Source organism: Ahaetulla prasina, chromosome 1 (genome assembly GCF_028640845.1).
Source record: "Ahaetulla prasina isolate Xishuangbanna chromosome 1, ASM2864084v1, whole genome shotgun sequence".
Taxonomy (NCBI): Eukaryota; Metazoa; Chordata; class Lepidosauria; order Squamata; family Colubridae; genus Ahaetulla; species Ahaetulla prasina.
In genome coordinates, this window is record NC_080539.1 from 135,511,041 (window position 1) to 135,532,965 (window position 21,925).

Here is a 21,925-nt window from a genome sequence, read left to right on the forward strand (position 1 = left end):
GTTGGGCCAGAGACCCTTGTCAAAACCATCTTGAAGAAATTCTAAAATATGGGACATGGAAACCTGAAGAGGATGAACCCCCACCCTGTCACACCAAGAACAAAATTCTCGCCAGGAGGCAGAATAAATGCGTTCGGTGGACGGCTTCCGTGATGACTGTAAGGTCCTAATGACCCTGTCAGACAAATTGTCCCCCCTCAGAGTGTGCCGCTCAATCTCCAGGTGGTCAGCTGTAGCCACTGGGGATCTGGATGAAGTAAAGCCCCTTGGCTGAGCGACACCCTGAGAGGAGGAACTCTCCAGGGAGGGGCCACTGACAATGATTTGATGTCTGCAAACCAAGGCCTCCGGGGCCAATGAGGGGCGATCAGGATGACTTCCGCCCGTTCCTCCAGGATACGCTGCACCATCCTTGGAATAAGGGGAAGAGGAGGGAAGGCATAAAGAAGCCCCATGGCCACCGGCTGCGGAGCGCATCAACCCCTTCTGCGTGAGGATTCGGGAACCTGGAATAGAAACGAGGAAGCTGTGTATTCTGGTGGGTCGCGAACATGTCTACTACTGGAGTGCCAAACCGGACCGAGATCTGTTGAAACAGTTCTGGATGCAGACGCCACTCTGCCTGGTCGATGACCTGGCGACTGAGCCAATCCGCCTGCACATTGGACACCCCGGAAATGTGCTCCGCCACCAGAGAGAGAAGATGCCGTTCTGCCCAAAGGAGTAACCTCTTCGCTTCTGTCATCAGAGTCTTGGATCTGGTGCCCCCTTGACGACTGATATGAGCCTTGGCGGTAATATTGTCTGTGAGTACCAAAACATGACTGTTCGCCAGATTGTCCTGGAAGGAGCGCAGGGCCAGGAAAACTGCTCGTAACTCCAACCAGTTGATAGGGAAACGTTTCTCTCGATTGGACCACCTGCCCTGTGCCACCTGAGACTGAAAATGAGCTCCCCAGCCGAGGAGACTGGCGTCTGTTGTCACCACCAGCCGATGAGGTTCGTGGAATAAGGAACCTTTGGAAATTGCTGGGGACCGCCACCAGGAAAGGGATCTGAGCACCTCCTTGGCCACATGAACCTTGGTGGAAGAGTTGCCTCTGCCCGCCTTCTGAAAAGGCAAAAGGAACCATTGGAGATCTCAGGCATGTAATCTAGTCCATGGCGTGATGGAAATAGCCGAAATCATCTTACCCAGAAGTTGAGACAATAATAACAATGATACCTTGCATTCCAATTGAATCTTACGAGTCAGAGCTTTTAAACTATCCTGCCTCTCTTGGGACAAAAATACTCTACCTTCTACGGAATCAATCACTGCCCCTAGATGGAGTAGACGGGTTGAGGGAGTCAAATGACTCTTCTCTATATTAATAGAGAAACCATGTCCCGTAAGGACTCGAATGGTGACTTGAAGATCTGTCAATGCCTGATAAACTGAAGGTGATAAAATCAAAATATCATCCAGATAACAATGGAGCCGGACCGGAATAGATCTAATATGAGCAGCCAAGGCAGCCAGAACCTTAGTAAAGGTTCAAGGAGCTGATGATAGCCCAAAAGGCAACGCTCTATACTGATAATGAACACCCCCATAACAAAAACAGAGAAACCTCCTGTGATCGGGACGGATAGGAATGTGAAGGTAAGCCTCAGTGAGGTCAATTGAAGTTAGGAAGTCGCCCTTCCAAACACCATCGAGAATAGAACTAAGTGAATGCATCTTGAACCTACGAAACAACAGATATTGGTTTAATCTTTTGAGATCCAGAATAGGTCTCCACCCCCGACGATTTGGGAACCAGAAATAAGAGAGAATAGAACCCTCTTCCCACTTGATCTCCAGGTACCTGCTGAATGGCCCTGATATCCAGAAGGTGTCGGATAGACAATTCCATGAGATTATGTTTGGTCTTGTCCCTAGAAATCGGACAACGAAGAAAGAATGTCGGGGGGGTATTGATAAACTCTAGAGCCAACCCATACCGGATAGTGTTTTTGACCCAAATATCTGAAGTAATCGCATCCCATTGATCGGCAAAAAGGGCCAATCTACCGCCAATGGGAGGACCAACAATGTGCTTATCAATGGCGTCGAAAGAAACAACTTCCTCCTCCTCAAAAGGGCCATTTAAAAGAGGAGGATCTACCCCGGGATGCTTTATCGTGACTCCCCCTATGTCTGGAATAAAAGGATCCCTGAGATCTAGAATGACCACAGCTCCAATCAGGACCTCGAAAAGAAGGTTGACGGGCAAACGGGTTATAACGGGCTTCACCCCTCCGATGAATGGTAGGTAAAATCTTTCTTTTGTCCTTGGTCTCGACAAGGAGCGGCTCCAATGCAGTACCAAACAGGGAACTTCCTGCAAAGGGTGCAGACGCCAAGTGCCACTTGTGACAGGCATCTGCCTGCCAATGTCGCAACCAAAGTAAACGACGTGCTGTAATGGTAGATGCCATGGACCTTGAAGCGAAACGCATTGAGTGTAATGTGGCATCCGCCGAAAATTGGACCGCTGCAATTATTTTGTTCAGGTCCTGGTGAATCCTAGTATCATCTGCAGGAAGCTTCTCCTGGAGTTGACGAAGCCATAGGAGGGTCGCCCTATTAAAAAATGAGGCAGAGGCCGCTGAACGGACAGCCCAAGCTGAACCCTGGTGTGCTCTCTGTAGACACAGCTCTGCCCTTCGATCCTCAGGACGTAAACCTTCTTCAGGTTGACCGGGAATCAAAGAAGAAGAAACCAAGGCAGCAACCGGTGCATCTACAGCTGGAACCTGCAGAATGGAAGACAACTCCGTCCACACATTAAAGAAACGTTTATCAGATGAAGAAGGCATAGTAGATGAACCAGGTGAAGCCCACTGACATTTGACTACGTCACAAAAAGAGTGGGTGTTGGAACCACATCTGCTATTCTTGTGGGTTCAGAAAAAAAGTGGGTCTGAAGAACCCTTGGCAGTTGCATCCACCTCCTGAGGAGCGTCCTAACTGAGCCATGTTAATGGCTTTGAAAAGTAAGGACTTAAAAAGATTAGGTGGGAAAAGCCCTGTAAAGGCTGGTTGATCTGGCAATAAACCTTCATCTTCTGACAAATCTGGGTCCCCATGTTCTCCTTCTTCCAAAATGGAAGGCTGACTGACTTCTGACTGGGATGGAGACCCTGGTTCCACCTGTGACTGAAACTCTTCCATCTCGGGATCCTCTAATATTACTGAACCCGCAGAGCGTACTGAGAGAGCCTGTCCCGAGAACTGAAGACCAGACCGCAAGGTCTGCTGAATGGTTTGAGTTATAATATTGTGGATATCTGATGCTAGGACAAACTGTTGATCCGGCCCTTGGGCAACCCCTGTGACAGAACTGGAAGTCCCCGGTTGAGGATCAACACTCAAAACCTCTGCAGGTGGTTCATTTGTAGTAGGGTTCATTGACATGGGAGCCCCTCCCCACAATGCTGAGGTAGAAATAGTCATGGGAGAACCCTGCAATGAAACTTGAGCAGGTGACTCGACCATGGTGTGTTCCATAGAAAGGGGTTGCGACTGAATAATAGGAGTCTGGTCAGCTGGGGAAGAGACCGACACCACAGGCGCAGCTTTGCTGCAAATTCTCTTAAGAGCAAGATCTCTCCTTTGCTCATCCCTAAGGGATGCTTTTGAAGTCAGCTTGGTGCGGCTGGATACAGACAGGGCCTTTGATGTATGCTGGGCTGCCCGACTGCTCCCGGTAGAGGACGTCTTAGAGGAGCCTGGTTCCTCTCGTGATGGAGAGTCAGAACGTTGGCCCTCTTAGACTTAGCCAAGGCTTTAGGCATGATAAATCAGTTTTCAAAAAGGAGAGGTAATAAACCTCTTCCAATCAAGAGCTCCGGCTGCCTGAAAAAAACAGACAAAGGAACCAAATCAGTAAGCCCCACCCCCCAAAAAAATATATCAGCCACGCCCAAGATGGCGGCCGCCAGCTATAAGGCGGGAAAACAAGGGGCGCGGTTTTCCTCAATCGTGTTCAGCAAACTCAGGCAGGCTGATCCATTGTAGGCATGCTGTGGATCAATGAAAAACTGCGCTTTACCTCAGGCGCTACTCTCCTCACACACCCCATATTAATCAACTCAAGTCAGAATAAAACACCATCGGGTTAAATTCCGCTCGTAAATATCCCAAATGAGTCCCAAAATGGCGACCGCCATGTGCAAGCTCATGGAGGGGGGGGGAAAGAGGGAGCAAAGTTCCAAAAAGGTCTCCCACAGCCGTTATAAATTCTTTACAAGTGATAAATTCCATTCGGCTGTAAACTAATTTAGTCGATCACTAAGGGAGACAGAGGGCTGAAATAACAGGCAGGCTGTTTAAAACGGGAGCGAACAGCTCCACTGCGATCTTAATAAGGCAGGCAGTCAATCTAAAGGGAAAAAGAAAGTAAACAGACCACCGCCCAGCAAGCCCTCGGCAAACAATTCTGCGTTGCCCAAAAAGGAGCTGGGAGGTTAAGAAAACTCCACTCTCCTATTCTCTGCTGCTTTCGGGGGCGTTAAGAAAACCCCACCAAAAGGATCCTGGAATGCCTGCCATTCAACAGGATTGAAGCAGAATTCAAATGCATTCTGCAGACAACGGAGAAACACCCCAGTTCCCAGTCAAAAATGGAAAGGGGTTTCCTGCATCCATAATAATCAAGTGAACACTTACGATCAGATCTCAAAAACAGTTGCTCTAGCCCAAGAGTGGGAAGAAATTCTCGACACGTGTGTCCAGGCTGAGGGACTGAGTAAAAAGCTGGATTCCCGGGTCACAGGAGGCGGGACTTAACAGCTTCATCAGACTCAGTCCTCCAATCTGAAGCGACGAGTACAACCCACTCTGGCTGCTGTCTCCACCAATACGGAGAAATAATTATTCTCAGCAGCTTCATCTGTAATCAGCTTGTTTAAGGATTGTGGCTAAAAATCCAAATTCACCATACTTTGTCTCACCTACAAGTATTAACATTTTGCTTAGAGGAGGCATATATAAATTCCATTGAAAACTAGTAAATGAAGATGCTACAATATAAGATTCATAATAGATGGATATAATTAGTTACTTTCCTTTCAAAATGTGGCTTATGTGGCTTATTTTGCCAGAAGTACTACAAATAGTCAGAATGCAGCCAAAGTGCAGGGCAACTTGATATGACTCCAGCCAGTATAGATTATATCCACATTATGATTTATAATACTTAGTAAATTTGCCTCTCCAATTGGTTTGTCTTCAGGAAAAATTGTTTCTTTTTGCAGATCTGTCTCCAGAAATACAGACATCAACAAAGAGACCAAAACAACTATTTTGTTTGTTTGAGAACCTCTAACAGGATACAAAGGCAATCCTCCCTCTGGCACCATACCTGATTCTTCCTATTTAATGACCAGTCTTAAATTTCGGGGCTATTGGTGGGTTAATATGTAAAGTATTTTGTGAATATTGTTTAATAGCACAAGTGTTTTTCCATGGAAATACAGAAAAAAAGTGGATGGAAGAAATAAGATCAAGGCAAGAAAAGAAGTTGGCAGAAAAAGATGCCACCATAAGAGCTTAAGTAATTCATTTCCCTTACAATCCTGTTTTAAGCTCCTCTTTTGGCCTGCTTATTTATATTCTATGACTGATGTATGCATCTTGTAATTTCGGCATCTTAATTGGAAGAGGAAAATGACCTCAGCCAGTGAAAATGGCATGCTTTATGAAAGAAAACAAGGATCTGAGCAACAAACTGAAAGAATATCCAGAAGCAAAGGTACTATATAAATAAGAAGGTGTGATTAAATTCATGATTAAGTTAATGGACTGAGGAAATGGTGTGGATATAGTATACTTAGAGTTCAATAAGGCATTTGGCAAAGTAGCATTGGCACAGCCTATATCTTCATAAGATAGAACCATGTTGCATAAACAGTATCACCACCAGATGGATTTGCAATAGATTGATCAATCGCAGTCAGCATGCAGCCCTCAATGAAACTACGAGACTGGAGAGAAGCATGCAGTGGTTCTGTCTTGGGCCCAGTTCTCTTCAACATCTTCATCAATGAGCTAGATCAGGGGTGTCAAACTCATGGCTTGTCATGGCTGTGTAAGGTGACGTATCGGGATTTTTCCCCCTTCGCTAAACCAAGAATAAACACTATAAGTATCTTACATGATAGTAAGAAATTAGAACAACCTCTGTAAGGTTCTACATTTAGGCAAGAAAAACAAAATGTGCAGGTACAGTATATGTGGTATCTCACTCAATAGTAGTAATTGTGAGAGGGATCTTGGAATCCTAGTGGACAACACTTGGAATACTGTATCCAGTTTTGGTTGCCATGATGTAAAAAAGATATGGAGACTCTAGAAAGAGTGCAGAGAAGAGCAACAAAGATGATTAGGAGACTGGAGGCTAAAACATATGACGAACAGTTGCAGGAACTGGGTATATCTAGTTTAAGGAAAACAAGGACCAGGGGTGACATGATAGCAGTGTTCCAATATTTCAGGGGCTGCCACAAAGAAGAGGGAGTCATGCTCCAAACCACCTGAGGGCAGGACAAGAAGCAGTGGGTTTAAAATGGACTAAAGTATGAGGTTTTTAAAATTTCTTTGCCATTTTAAAATAGTGGTTTATTTCGGCATGAATAGGCCTCATCAATCATGAGATCGGATTTGCATGTATATGCAAAGATTTTTCCTTGCTGTTTGGGGGACAGGAGGAAAATCCACTTGACTGATAGCTATATTGTATGTTAATGGGAATCTAGTTTCAGAAAGCTTTGAAAATCAAAGAGCATTACTGAAATTCATATTTAAAGTCCAGTATAATTTCTACTGAATTAAATGGGAAAACTTTCCAAAATGTTGCTAAATTAAGACTTCATGTCTGAATGTTTCATAGTTAACTTACATTTTTGTTGGATATCTGCATTTCTGCTACAACAGCAAAATCTTCCATGTTCGAGAGGAGAGACAAAGACAAGATCAATTAGATTCTACAGAGGTTCCCACGGTTTCCCAGGTATATCTATTCAAAAATGTTTAGCCAAATACAATATAGACAAAGATGAGATGCCATATTTATTGAACAAATGTGAAATCATACTGAGAGGCAGTTGTTATGTAAGAGATTTACATAGGAATTGTGTAAAAAAAAATTAAGAAAAAAATCATGAGTTTTCCTGAGATTTTCAAATTCTGCAGAATTCTATACCAGGGATGCAGAAAAGCTAATGATGACCCATAATTGGGCTATATCATTCAGCCATAAAATAAGTGATTTTAGACAGAATGCACTCTCTTGCAGCATTAGAAATAGAATTTAGATGATTTTAGTGTTAGGATTTAGCCGGTTCGGGCCAGATCGGGTGTATTAGTAGTTAAATTGCTGGTTGGTTCTGTCCCTTCCCGCCCCTTCCAGGAGTCCCCACACTCCCCATTTTGGCTCCCAGGCAAGTGCAGGAAGGCCTAGGTCCAAAATGTGGTGTGGGGAGTGCGGTGCGTCCCCCATTGCTCAGGAGGCTTCAGGGACGCCTAGGCCCAAAACTGGGCGTAGGGGGGTGAAGGGGCATCCCCCCCGCAGCTCGTTTTTGCTCCCAGGGAATGCAGGTGGCTGAGTGATGCCTGTCACACACCCTGTCCATGCCTAATCAGCCGGTCATTAAGGCAGAGAAGCGATTGTTAAATTATTTGACCATTGCCTCCTAGGCCCTAAATGGGACGCAGTTTTTGCTCCTGGGGGGTGTAGGTGGGTGACTGCTGCCTATCACACTTCCTGGTCATGCCCACCATGGCCATGCCCACCCAGTTGGTCATTACGGCAGAAAACCAGTTGTTAAATTATTTGAATCCCACCACTGGATGGCTTGTCTTGATATGCTAGGCTGAATTGTTCCAAAGACAAATGTACTGAAAAATTTTGCTAATTTCTGCCGAGAAGTTACTCATCAGCTTAAATTATTGTCTCTTTCAAATTGGCTAAAATTTGCTGTTTGATATATAATTTATACATGGTTTCTCTTCAAATACAGGACTGTAGTAACGTGATTCTATTCTAACTTACTTCTTTTTAATCTATTTCAGTGAATTATATCTCAACTTCAAAGACACCTGTACTCATTTTGGGGATTTTTTTAACAATATACTGCAAGGAGATGAAATTGAAGAGTGATTAACATCTGGCAAAACCTATCAGGAAAGTATATCAGGAAGGCCTACTGAGATACCTTAAGCTAGTATAATATGAAGATGTACTGATGCACACAAAGTCAGTAAGATAACCATAATAAAAACATTATATTGACTTAAAATATATTTTGGTATATATTCCTGCCTTCTATTTTCCCCATAAAAGGTCAGTGGATTGGGCTGAGAAAGTGACCCTGTCATGACCATGACCAAAGTCAGCCTGCCATAAATTACATGATAACAAAAAGGGGACAAAACTTTTGCAACTATCACCTTGGCATTTTTTGTTACCTTAGACTGCAAAATTCCATTGGAGCAGATCTTTACTTTGGATCAAAGCCTTTTTTTATTTTTTATTTTGTCACAACAGTATACGCAAACATTGACATAAAACAACAACACATCCTATAAACATATATATGTTTTGCATATGCAAAAGTATGCAATAACTATATTAATTTGATATAATGAAAGGGAACAATAGGACAGGAACGGTAGGCACTTTTGTGCTCTTATGAACGCCCCTTATAGTCCTCTTAGGAATGGGGTGAGGTCAATGGTAGACAGTTTTTGGCTGAAGTTTTTGGGATTTTGAGAAGAAACCACAGTCAGGTAGTGAGTTCCAAGCGTTAACAACTCTGTTACTAAAGTCACATTTTCTGCAATCAAGATTGAAGCAGTTAACATTAAGTTTGAATCTATTGTTTGCTCTTGTATTATTGCGATTGAAGCTGAAGTAGTCTTTTACAGGAAGGACATTGCAATAGATGATTCTGTGTGTTAAACACAGATCTTGTCAGAGTCGGCGGAGTTCTACATTTTCTAATCCCAGGATTTCAAGTATGGTGGTATAAGGTATTTTCTTGTTTTCAGAGGAGCGGAGAACTCTTCTTGTAAAATATTTCTGGACAAGTTCAATTGTATTAATGTCAGAGATGTGGTAAGGGTTCCAGAGAGGTGAGCTGTATTCAAGAATAGGTCTAGCAAATGTTTTGTATGCTCTGGTTAGTAGTGTAGAGTTTTTGGAAAAGAAGCTGCGTAAAATTAGGTTTACAACTCTTAGAACCTTTTTTGCTATGTAGTTGCAGTGGGCTTTGGCACTTAGATCATTTGATATGAGAAGTCTAAGGTCTTTGACAGACTGAGTGTCATCTAGAATAGAATAGAATTTTTTTATTGGCCAAGTGTGATTGGACACACAAGGAATTTGTCTTGGTGCATATGCTCTCAGTGTACATAAAAGAAAAGATACGTTCATCAAGGTACAACATTTACAACACAATTGGCAACAAGTTATAGTCATACAGTCATAAGTGGAAAGAGATTGGTGATGGGAACTATGAAACGATTAATAGTAGTGCAGATTCAGTAAATAGTCTGACAGTGTTGAGGGAATTATTTGTTTAGCAGAGTGATGGCCTTCGGGAAAAAACTGTTCTTGTGTCTAGTTGTTCTGGTGTGCAGTGCTCTATAGCGTCGTTTTGAGGGTAGGAGTTGAAACAGTTTATGTCCAGGATGCGAGGGATCTGCAAATATTTTCACGGCCCTCTTCTTGATTCGTGCAGTATACAGGTCCTCAATGGAAGGCAAGTTGGTAGCAATTATTTTTTCTGCAGTTCTAATTATCCTCTGAAGTCTGTGTTTTTCTTGTTGGGTTGCAGAACCGAACCAGACAGTTATAGAGGTGCAAATGACAGACTCAATAATTCCTCTGTAGAATTGGATCAGCAGCTCCTTGGGCAGTTTGAGCTTACTGAGTTGGCGCAGAAAGAACATTCTTTGTTGTCCTTTTTAATGATGTTTTTGATGTTAGCTGTCCATTTGAGATCTTGCGATATGATAGAACCCAGAAATTTGAAGGTTTCTACTGTTGATACTGTGTTGTCAAGTATTGTGAGAGGTGGAAGTATGGAAGGGTTTTTCCTAAAGTCTACCACCATTTCTACGGTTTTGAGTGTGTTCAGTTCCAGATTGTTTTGGTTGCACCACAAGGCTAGTCGTTCGACCTCTCGTCTATATGCGGATTCGTCATTGTCTTGAATGAGACCAATCACTGTTGTGTCATCTGCGAACTTCAGTAGCTTAACAGATGGATCATTGGAGATGCAGTCATTGGTATACAGAGAGAAGAGAAGTGGGGAGAGCACACAGCCCTGGGGGGCCCCTGTGCTAATTGTACAGGTATTTGATGTGATCTTGCTTAGCTTCACCTGCTGCTTCCTGTTTGTTAGGAAGCTTGTGATCCACTTACAAGTCTGTTCCGGTACCTGTAGCTGGTTTAGCTTAGTTAGAAGAATATCTGGAATGATGGTATTGAATGCTGAACTAAAGTCTACAAAGAGGACCCTTGCATAGGTCTTTGGAGACTCAAGATGTTGTAGGATGTAGTGCAGAGCCATATTAACAGCATCATCTATTGATCTATTTGCTCGGTATGCAAATTGCAAGGGGTCTAAGAGCGGATTCGTGATGGTTTTCAGGTAGGAAAGCACTAGCCTTTCAAAGGTTTTCATGACTACAGATGTTAGAGCAACTGGTCTGTAGTCATTCAGTTCCTTGATGGTGGGCTTCTTCGGCACTGGGATGATGGTAGAGCGTTTGAAGCAAGAAGGAACATAGCACATCTCTAGTGATTTATTGAAAATATGGGTGAAGATGGGGGCCTATCTACAAGGTCATGTCCATCAAGCTTTTACTTATGGTTAGGGTTCTTTTTCCCAATATGTAAGACTGAGCATTTGCTGGTTGAGATTTGGAGCTGCCAAGTTTTAGACCAATCGGATACAAAGTCAAGGTCTTTTTGAAGGGTAGAAGTATTGTTGGTGGTGTTAAATAGTTTGACATTGTCAGCAAAGAGAACACAATAACTTGAGATAAGGTCACAGAGATCATTTATGTATAGTATGAAGAGCGTTGTAGTATGTACAGTATGAAGAACGCTGCCTTGGGGAATGCCACTTTTGACAGGAACAGGATTTGATAGAGCTTTGCCAATTTTGACCACTTGTTGTCTGTTTGACAGGAAGGCATTTATCCAATTGTGAAGAGGTCCTGAAATACCATAGGATTTTAGTTTTAGGAGAAGTTTATCATGTACTACTGAGTCAAAGCTTTGCAGAAGTCTATGTAGATTGCATCTATTGCTTTCCCTTGATCAAGGTTAGAAAAAGTATACCCCCATCCCTTTTTCTGAAAGCACAATACTCATATCTTAAAGGATAAAACTGACATAAACCTGTTGTCAGGTCAGATAGAATTAAGGTTATGCCAATTTTGAACATGTGCTTCTCATCTCAAGGCTGTGAAAAAAAAAACAAATATTATTGATTTGCAAAAAAACAGCAGGGAAAATATGTCCATCTATCTGGTCTCTTATATTTGATTTTCCTGGGTAGATGACACAATTTTGAATTCAGAAATATTTGAATTCAGAAATTCTATCTTATCTGACCCACCCATCCAGCATTCTGCTTGCACTCTGCTAAAGACAACCTTAACCATTCCTCTAATTCTCACAATAATCACATAAAGGAGATATGCTTAGAAAAATCACTGAACTCACATAGCATAAGATACTCTGTGGTCTCTTCCCAAAATCCCAAAAGCTTCAACCAAAAACTGTCTACTATTGACCTCACCCCATTCCTAAGAGGTCTGTAAGGGGCGTGCATAAGAGCACAAGCGTGCCTACCGTTCCTGTCCTATTGTTTCCTTTCGTTATATCCAATTAATATAGCTATTACATACTCATACTTATATCTATGCTTATATATTGTATAATTATTTCATGCTTATGCTTATATATACTGTGTGACAAAATAAATAAATAAATAAAAATAAAATAAATACAGGAAGCAACAAGTTTGTCACATACAGTATGCTAACTCATAAACCATAGTTTGGAAACCAGAGTGGCTAGAACCCCACAATAAATAATAATGGAGAAGGGGTTTTTTTATTTCAATTTACTATGCTGTGTAAAGGCAATTTTGATAGGTTGATGCATGTCTGATTTTCATATAAAATGAATGATGAATGCGTCACTTGCAATCAAGTGCAGTAATGTCAGGCTGTAAAGATGACAGATGATAATACTGTATATAGAACTTAAGTATATGTGAGAACAATTAGTATTCAGCTGCAAAATTAATGTGATTGATAAAAACCACTTCTCTAAAATTAAAAATGTACTATAAGTAGTTAGCTGCATTTCAGTTCTCGGTTCCAGACAAGTGAAATTCTCTCATAGATGACAATGTTTCCTGTTTATAAGGTCAAGGCAGAACTCCTCTTGCACCTCCTGCTTCTCCCAAAGATCCTTTAGGATCTTTAACAGATATGTCCACAGAGGCTTTAACAGATTTGTCCACAGAGGATAGCAGTGTTAGAAGACAGTCCTTAGAAGCCAAGATGCTGGACCTAATAAGAGGTTGGTGCATCTTTTAATACTGTTGTGCTGTCAGGTGATTTGGCTTCTTTCTGATTCACTCTAGCAAGAATGGCATGCTACCTACCCTTCTTTCAACTCTGTACTTGTAACACTGTGTGCATATTTACATGAAGGTGCATATATACACATATGATAACTGAGGCCAGAGTGATCAGTATTACAGGAATTAAATTTGCATTGGAAAGATATCCTGTGGGCATCCTTTCCCAGGAGGATCTGTACAGGTAGTACAGATTTGGTAAACCAAATGAACAGTTGGCTTACAACTGTTCATTTAGTGACCATTTAAAATTACAATGGCACTGAAAAAGGTGATTTATGATTGTTTTTTAATACTTATGAACGTTGCAGCATTCTCCAGTCACATGATCAAAATTCAAATGCTTAGCAACTGACTCATATTTTTATTTATTTATTTTTCAAGAACGTATTAGTTAATAAGTATAAACATGGATTGGATACATAAAATAGATACAAATAGAAGAAACATTAGGACAGGGACAGTAGGTATGCTGGCGTGCTTATGCACACCCCTTACAGACCTCTTAGGAATGGGGTGAGGTCAACAGTAGAGTGTTAGGTTAAAATTTTGGGGGTTTGGGGATGAGACCAGAGTCAGGTCATTCCAGGCATTGACCACTCTTTTGCTGAAGTCATATTTTCTGCAAAAGACACAGCTGCAGATCCCCTTTTGTGACCTTCTGATAAGCAAAGTCAATGGGGGAGCCAGATTCACTTAACAACTGTTACTAACTTAACAGCTGCAGTGATTCACATTTATTTATTTATTTATTTATTTATTTATTTATTTATTTATTTATTTATTTAGTCACATTATATACAAGCACATACATTGAAACGAAACAATAGGACAGGAAAGGTAGGCACTTTTGTGCACTTATGCACGCCCCTTATAGTCCTCTTAGGAAAGGGGTGAGGTCAATGGTAGACAGTTTTTGGTTAAAGCTTTTGGGAGTGTAACATAACAACTATGGTGAAAAAGGTGGTAAAATGGGGCAAAACTCACTTAACAAATGTTTCACTTAGCAACAGAACTTTAGGACTCAGTTGGGATCCGTGATTAAGTCCGACCTTAAATCACGAGTCGTTTGCAATGCCACCTCCCTCCATGAGACTAAATCACGCACATTTTCCTCACCCGAAAGCCTTAGCGCACCTGACGTATAGGAACCTTGCGGAAGTCGGTTTCCCTCATTGGCTGCTGCTTTATGACATCAGCCAATGGAAACATTCCAAGTGCCGTCGGGGCGTTCCGGCGAAAGCGTGGCTTTGGTGGTTCCTACGGCAACGGCCTCACCCCCCCTCCGTCCCCTCAATTAGCTCCTCCCTTGTCGGCGACGTCTCCGTCGGTTGTTGCTGCTCTTCGCGCTTGTGCTGTTGCCGGAAGTGAAGATGGTGGCCTTCACTGCCGAGACAGATCTGGTGACTGGATGGTGTCTCTTCGGCCTTGCTTTACTGGTAGGAGGAATAAACCAGGGCTTTGGCTGGCCTTCCATTCATTTCCCTCCCTGTGTCGTTTCTCTCCTCGCCGCTGAAGAAGCTTCTCCCCGCTCTCGGCGCCTCTGGGGAGAAATAGTTTCTGGGGAGGCGGTTGAGTTCATGCTGGGCACCGGTCCAGGCTTTACTCTCTGGGAGCACTTTGCCCAGTCAGGCTTACTCCTCGGGTAAATGTAGCTGAGACTGAAGCCGTAGTGGTCAAGGTTGTATTGGAAAGTGCGTGTGTTGCGGCGAGACTTCAAGCGGCGCAGCGGCCAGGAGACTCGCCGCCTTTGTCAGGGTGCGCAACCCCGAAGCCGAATCGTGTTTCCCCCCCCCCACCCCCGCCTTAGAAAAACGTAATATAAAGTACACAACTTAGCCTTCTCTAGCACTGAACACCTCATTAAATCAGTTAAGGTTATTTTGGTTATGCCCTCCAGAAGTGACCAAGCCTGGAGCAGTCTTGAAAAATCAAAAGCCTCTACTGCTTCTAAAGCAGCGTGCCCTGTGCGAAATTGCAAATCAGTGACACTAGGCCAGTATTTGAGATACGAAATCATATGTTTCTGTAATATCCCAAATCTGTATAAGCTAAGCCTGCATTAATACATTTTGTTTTACCAAAAACATTAACCATCTGAATCTCAGGTCAGTAATAGATACAGTTAGGATATTTTTAAAGAAAACGCAGCTAGAAAGTGCTGCTGCTGCTTCTCCTGATTTAATACCTGTAATTCCATTGCTTCCATCATGGACATTTTTGGACAGTTTTCCTGGTCAGAGAGTAGAGATCATACATGCCTGGGAAAATCTGGACATAACCATGGTTTGTTAAATATAATTAGTGGTCTTCATACATACATTAGGGTTAGGCCAAAACCAGAAACTACGTAATTTCTTAATATGTTGCATGAAATGGTTTATTTAGTAAACTAATACGCTGCAGCAAACAGTTTAGTGAAAGTTTTCTCTGATGTCCTAATTAATAACATTGAACTTTTTATTTTCTTTGTATTTCATTACATTCTCATCCATAGTTAACTGAAAAAGGTAACATTTACTTCAGTTGGAATTTGTCTCCTGCTAGCTTCATTGGCACATCTGTGCACTTTTTGTAACAAAATTACAGAATTGACCATTGATGCCTTCCTTTTTTACTTTTTCAATCTTCCTAGTCTAACCTACAACTCTGGGCTTTTGAGCATCTTCCCTTCAAATACTATTCAGGCCTTAACTTTTTAAGATCAGTCAAGAATTCCTTTGTACTGTAGATGCTCTATCATATCATTGTTATATCAGACATATAACAACATTTTAGATAAAGAAATATGATGGTACACGTAAAACAATGTATTATGTTACAATAATGATAATTGACTAAACAGCAGTCAAGTGCATGATAGATGAGGATGCAGTCTTCTTCAGAGATGTGGCAATTGATAGATTGAAATTGCACTTCAATAATTTTGATGTTATTTTTCTAACATGTAAAGTTAAAATAAATAAGAGAATAAATTTCTCCAAATAAGCATATTTTGAAATACAGCAGAGTTATTTCAGTATGTATATAAAGAATAAAATTAATGCTGAAATTATTATTTTGTTAAAATTATTTGTCTTATTTTTTTAGGTCATTTTGGTATTTTGCTGGGTTTATGTCCGCAAGTACCAGAGTAGGCGTGAAAGTGAAGTAATTTCCACCATAACATCTATTTTTGCTTTGGCAATTGCACTTATTACATCAGCTCTCCTTCCTGTGGACATTTTTCTAGTTTCTTATGTGAAGAACCAGAATGGAACTTTTAAGGTATTTATTTATCCCCTACTTTCTATAATTTTTATAACAAATCCTGTTCCCTTGGCTTTTTTGTTGTTTCTGTTTTGTTTGGGAAAGTAAAAAGGATTTGAATTGTTCTAGAAAGCAAATGCAGTAAGACTGATTTAATTATGAATGATATTGACATGTTTATATTGTAATAATTAGATTGCTGCATGTTTCTTTTTTTAAAAAAATACTGAAACATTTATTCTATTTTAAATCTGCTTTTTGTTAAAGCTTTTGATCTGAATATTTGCCTAGAGTTAAAACGCAGGATAGAAGCTGGATGAGTGAAGTACATAAGTCTACTGAACAAACACTTACAAAGTCTGGTTTCATTCTGGCAAAGTTGCACTTCATTTGTTTGAGAGAGATAAATTAATTTGGGACAGTTTATATTAAAAGAAGACTAATCAGAATAGACATTTCCTGATTCCAGATGCATAATGTTGGATATAACCTAGTTTTTTAGAAAAATATTTTCAAATATGCTGGTTCCATCTTTTTGTTTTATTCCTGCCATTAAGATTGTAATATTGATTTTTAAATGAAGTGATTAATACTGATAGCAGAAACAGATATTTTTAATGTTAACTCTAGTGAAAGGCTCTAATACCAGATTAAAACCTGGTTTTCTAGAACAATACTTTGAAAAATATTGGTTGTGCATATAATCACAGAAATAAAACAAAGTAAAACTAACTTACATTATAATACACAGTGACAGGAAACCAAAAAGAATACCTGAAAGAATACAACCAATTCTTATGAGTGAAAGAGTTTTCTGATTTCTTACAGTGACAACACACACACACACAATTATTTTTAAATATGTTTTGGAAAATATAATAATTACTGAACAAGTTTTTCTGATGAATTAACTTCATCCCCAAGGACTTAAAGATTCATAACATTTGGACCCATTGATTTTCCAAGATTTTCAGTTCATTATTTTATATATCATATATATTGCCATTATTAACCTTCATACACACTTCAGTAGATTAATGGGAAGTCTTAAACCTGAGTACTTGGGTGAATAGCTATAACTGAGGATTCTAAATTTTGAGTGGCTTAATGGCTAGCTAGGGAATTTTAAGAACAGTAAATGTTTGATTTAACAGACCTCAAATTGGGATTCAGATGCCACAAAATATAAGCATGTTATACATGCTTCTGCATACGGATAACATCCTGTTCGGATGATTTAAGGATGTGTAAAATAGGCATGCATATTCAGATATAATGGACATTCTAGTTTAACCATCACCATTTCCCTCCATTAGTTTGTTAAAGCTTTACTTATATTTTCAAAATTCAATACAGTACTGCCCTCCCAATGAGAGGAAAGGTGTGGGTTTCAAGGGGAAAGGAAGTTGGATTTTTTTTGTTCATATGAGTTTGGGCTGGGAGCTAAATAAATAAGTAGCTGAAAAACAATATACTAGACTAACTGGTTATGAAGATTTTGACCTAGAAAACCCTAAGGAACAGGAGCCAGTAAAATTAAGTTGCCAGGAAAAAAGGTTTAGTCAAATGAGGTTTGAGTTGTTGTTGTTGTTTACCCCTGTTGGTGCTGTATGCTGGATTTTGTGCAGTTCTCTATCTGACCAACTCCTCTGCTTGCTCAGTTTATTGATTACTGAATGCTGATTTTGAAATGGAGTTCTCAGCATCTTAGTTTCTTATAGATAAATATGAACAAATATAATGTTTTTATTCATTTGTTTAATTGATTTCTTTGCATGAAGTTTTAGGACTTGTATGGAAAACAGATCAATTTTAGGTCACAAGTATGTAACTTTGAAAAAATATGTGTTCACAAACTTTTAAGCACTACTGTAAGGGGGAAATTGGATTCTGCAATTAAAATTTTCTGAGGAAAGAGATTTGCTGAACTGCTCCAAGTTAGATTTTGGAGTAGGATGGAGCATCAGATACTGTCAGGACATTGTGCAGCAGGTGTACAAATGAAGTCATAGACACTGACTTTTAGTTTTATATAAATAGCAATAGCATTTAGACTTATATACCGCTTCACAGTGCTTTACAGCCCTCTCTAAGCGATTTACAGAGTCAGCGTATTGCCCCCAACAACCTGGGTCCTCATTTTACCCACCTCAGAAGGATGGAAGGCTGAGTCAACCTTGAGTGTGATGAGATTCGATCTGCCAAATTGCAGTCAGCTGGCAGTCAGCAGAAGAAGCCTGCAGTACTGCATTCTAACCACTGTGCCACCACGGCTCTTAATATAAAATAAATAAGATAAATATATTTTACATACATCAAACAAGATAGTCAGGCAAACAGTAGCATCATCAGGTAAATCATAGAGCACTCAGGGCACAGAAGAAAAAGGCAGGGGGAAAGGGAAACTCCACTTTCCCCTCCACAGCAACCAATCACAGCACAGATTGCCTCACGCAGGAGCCAGCGCTCTTCAGTCAATCAGCTATAACTGTGTTCTGACTCACTGTACAACCCCCACTGCTCCAACTACTAAATTTAAATATCTTAACAGATACCCTGAAATTCAAGAAAAGGGAGTATGAAAGTAGATGGTTCAAATTCTGGCAGCTGTGTATGTATTGCAATAAGTATTATGCAACATGCTTCTACTTGGGCATAAAGCATCCTTTGCTTTATTAGTCCTCAAACTTCCCCAAATCTCCTTATGAGTGTTCATTTTATCTCTGGAGAAGATTTGGGAGAAGTGTGGAAGAAGAATTTGATTGGCCAGCAGTCTTTATTGAAATAGCCTTCACAATCTCTACCAAATGAAAATTTTAGATGGTCTTGAAAGGCAGTTTCATGCATAATACATTGCAGTAATGCAGTTAGGATGTTTGATGGTTGTTAATAATTGCGGCTAAATTATCCCTATTTTGGAAAGGCTGTAGTTGGTAATCAGCAATATCAGCAAAAGGTCTCTCTGCCACTGGAACTACTTGGACTTGAGTGACAAAGCAAAAGCTAAGGTCCCGAAATTATCAGAGGAAGTTCAGTCTCTTCCTGAATAGATTGAATGCTATTTCTCGAAACTGTATTTGACCCAGGTTCAGTCTATTTTACTATTTTCTTTATAGCTTTTCTCTTTCAGATCTTTAATTCTGTTTTTCTCCAGTTGAATGACTTTTTTATATTCTTCTAAATCCACATCATTCCCATACTAGATTTTGTATGTCCTCTTTCTATGAAGTTCTAATATCAATATTGATATTGTGCAATTCACTATAATTGAAGTTGGGGTTTAGCCTTACAATATAGATTGGTATGACTGGCCCTATTAGATCAATGGTGGACATGTGAGTTCCTTTTTTAAACAAATCTGTGTTTGCCCACCCTCTTTCAAACTAAATATAAATGTTTATCAGATATACTATGAAAAAGTGGGGTGGTGGGGAAGAAGGTAATTTGCTGTTTAGAGCAGAGGTCTCCAACCTTGGCAACTCTAAGCCTGGAGGACTTCAACTCCTATTTTGGGAGTTGAAGTCCTCCAGGCTTAAAGTTGCCAAGGTTGGAGACCCCTGATTTAGAGAATGTTCAATTTAACTTTTGTGCTTTATAGCAGCAATTCTTTTTACAACCTTTTTGTACCATAAACCCTTTTGACGGTCTGGTAAAACATAAGGGCGTCTTTGTAAAAAAATATATTAAGCACATAAGATCCATAGAGATTAACTATATTACAAAAGAAAGCAGTTGTGCTTTCTTTAAACAGGCCATTAAAATATTTTTAAAATCACAAATGTTTGTTATATCTATTTTTCTTTATTAATCCTTTAAACCAATAACAATTCCATTTTAGGGCATTATAACTTAAGATGCTTTGGTAAGATTTATTGAAAGTTGTTTTGTAAAGATTTTTTTAAAAAAATATTAAGAAATCTACTTTAGGGAGAGAAATGTTATCTAGAGTTTCATACAAGCGAGATCTTGTAATCTTTTTCTAAGTGTGCATAGCTTGGGAAAAGAACTATTGAGTTGCTACTGCCTGTAGTCTGCAATGCAAATTCTTGTTTTTGCTCATCAAGTTGATGTGATTTGCATTGGTTGTTAATAAGGGCAACCTGAGTACAATATATTGGTTTTGGTGACATTGTTACTAGGAAAATAATTAACTTTTAGCATTAAAAATCATAGGATGTACCCAACATCTTAGTATCTGAATGCTAACCATATCCAATATGATTTTCCTGACAGCCAAGTGCTACAGGGTTATAGAATCAGAACTATGACAGCTGACAAGTGTCATAGCAAGAGATCTGCTGCCAATGCTTGGTGAAGGCAGTACAGAATTTCCTTCAGAATGATACTGTATTGCAGGAAATTCTCATCTAGGTTTTTAACCACCACAGAAGTGAAAAGGCTGTCAGTTTTCCTGAATATCTCACACAGCCTTGTGGATGTATTCAAGTCACTTGGGACTTCTATGTACTGCAATAGAAAGTATCATTCTCAGAATTTGTACTCTTAACATTGTCAGTGTAAATGAAAGTAACATTTGAACTTTCTTCCAAATGTGATCTGCTGTTGAGATTTAGGGCTGTATGTCAGAACCTGCTGTCTGCAGGCTTTCTAAAATACAAGAAAATACAAGACGTTCTGTGATTCGGTAGTGATTAATCACAATAATGTAAGGATGGGGCAGATTTTTTATATAGAAGCATAATTCTATAAATTCATGGTTAATTCAGAAAGATATTTTATTCAATTTAGATTATTTTTTATTTTAGGAATTTGTATTCTATAACTTTATGCATCTGTGTCCTATTTATTTATTTTTGTGTGTCTGTTTTAATTGATGAAGCTGTCAGTGTTCTGACTGAGTATCTCAAAGGTTTTCAGATCTGGATGAGAAGTAACAGGTTCAGGCTCTGTCTTAGCAAGTAACTGGGGTATTTGACTCCGAGATCTGGGGCCTTTTGTCTTTAGTTTTGGATAGGATTCAAGAATTGGAGTTCTCCCAAGGCCTGGTACTAGGGTGAGGGTTGAGTCTTTGTCAATTTTTTTGTTATGTTGTATAGTTTCCAGACATGCATGGTTCTTTTTTGCTCTGCTTTAAAGGGTTTTTTTCCTCCTTACTTTTAATTGTAAACTGCCCAGAGTTGTTTGGAACTAGGGAGTATCTAAATTTAATAAAATAAAGAAAGCACCCTACAACATTAAAATATATCACCTACCTATTTTGTAATTTTTCATTAAGATATATTAATAGTGTCTACAAATAGTCAAATAGAATAAATATTATTTATTGGAAAATGCCTGGGTAATTAAAACATTTTTAGCGTGTTCTTTGCTCCCAACTATTAATGCATCTTAATATTTTTGAAGAATTATTGTTGATTCTTAGTTCACCTTCACCCAATACATGCTAATTTTTACTACCATGTTATAGATTTCTTTATATGAAGAATTCTTGAATATTACTTTTAAATGGGCTTCAATATTATTTATAAAGGTGATTAATTATATATAATTAGACTATATGTTTGCATAGTTGCAGAGATTGATCTTTTAAAAAAATTAACTGGACATGAAAATAGCTGCTTATGTACTCTGACTGTTTTCTTCTGTGAACATTTGTAGGACTGGGCTGATGCCAATGTTACAAGACAAATTGAAGACACTGTATTATATGCATATTACAGTAAGTATTGCAAATATTCCTCTATACTGAATTTTTTCATAAACTTATAGTAAGGATGAAAAGTTTAGCAATTTCCAGAATCTAGTTAGATTTATTACGTAATATTTCGGTGGTGCCATAGTCCAAAGTATTTCTTAACTGATCTCATGGTTATTTCTTTCATCTTTATACAATTTCAAAAGTTTTATGCTAATTTTAACAGGATGATGTCCCAAGATTCTCTGACAATCACTGTATAACCTTCCATGTCATATGTTTTTTTTTTTCATATGAGAAAAAAATTCATAGAGAATTCCAAACATT

At 39.5% G+C, this 21,925-nt stretch overlaps 1 protein-coding gene and 1 long non-coding RNA gene across 2 annotated transcripts in view; both read left to right on the top strand.

Annotated features, from left to right (window-relative positions):
• The first annotated feature begins 5,290 nt into the window (after positions 1 to 5,290).
• On the top strand, positions 5,291 to 8,233 carry LOC131194388 (uncharacterized). Its single transcript, XR_009154157.1, has 3 exons — positions 5,291 to 5,780; positions 6,962 to 7,037; positions 8,099 to 8,233. It is a non-coding gene; the product is annotated as an uncharacterized LOC131194388 (long non-coding RNA).
• A 5,747-nt stretch (positions 8,234 to 13,980) lies between these two features.
• The window catches only part of LMBRD1 (LMBR1 domain containing 1), a 61,047-nt gene continuing 53,102 nt past the window's right edge, over positions 13,981 to 21,925 (top strand). The window contains exons 1-3 of the mRNA XM_058176561.1: positions 13,981 to 14,132; positions 15,784 to 15,960; positions 21,562 to 21,622. Of these exons, the coding sequence (XP_058032544.1) occupies positions 14,067 to 14,132; positions 15,784 to 15,960; positions 21,562 to 21,622 (304 nt within the window). The 5' untranslated portion in view covers positions 13,981 to 14,066. The remainder of the gene's footprint in view (positions 14,133 to 15,783; positions 15,961 to 21,561; positions 21,623 to 21,925) is intronic.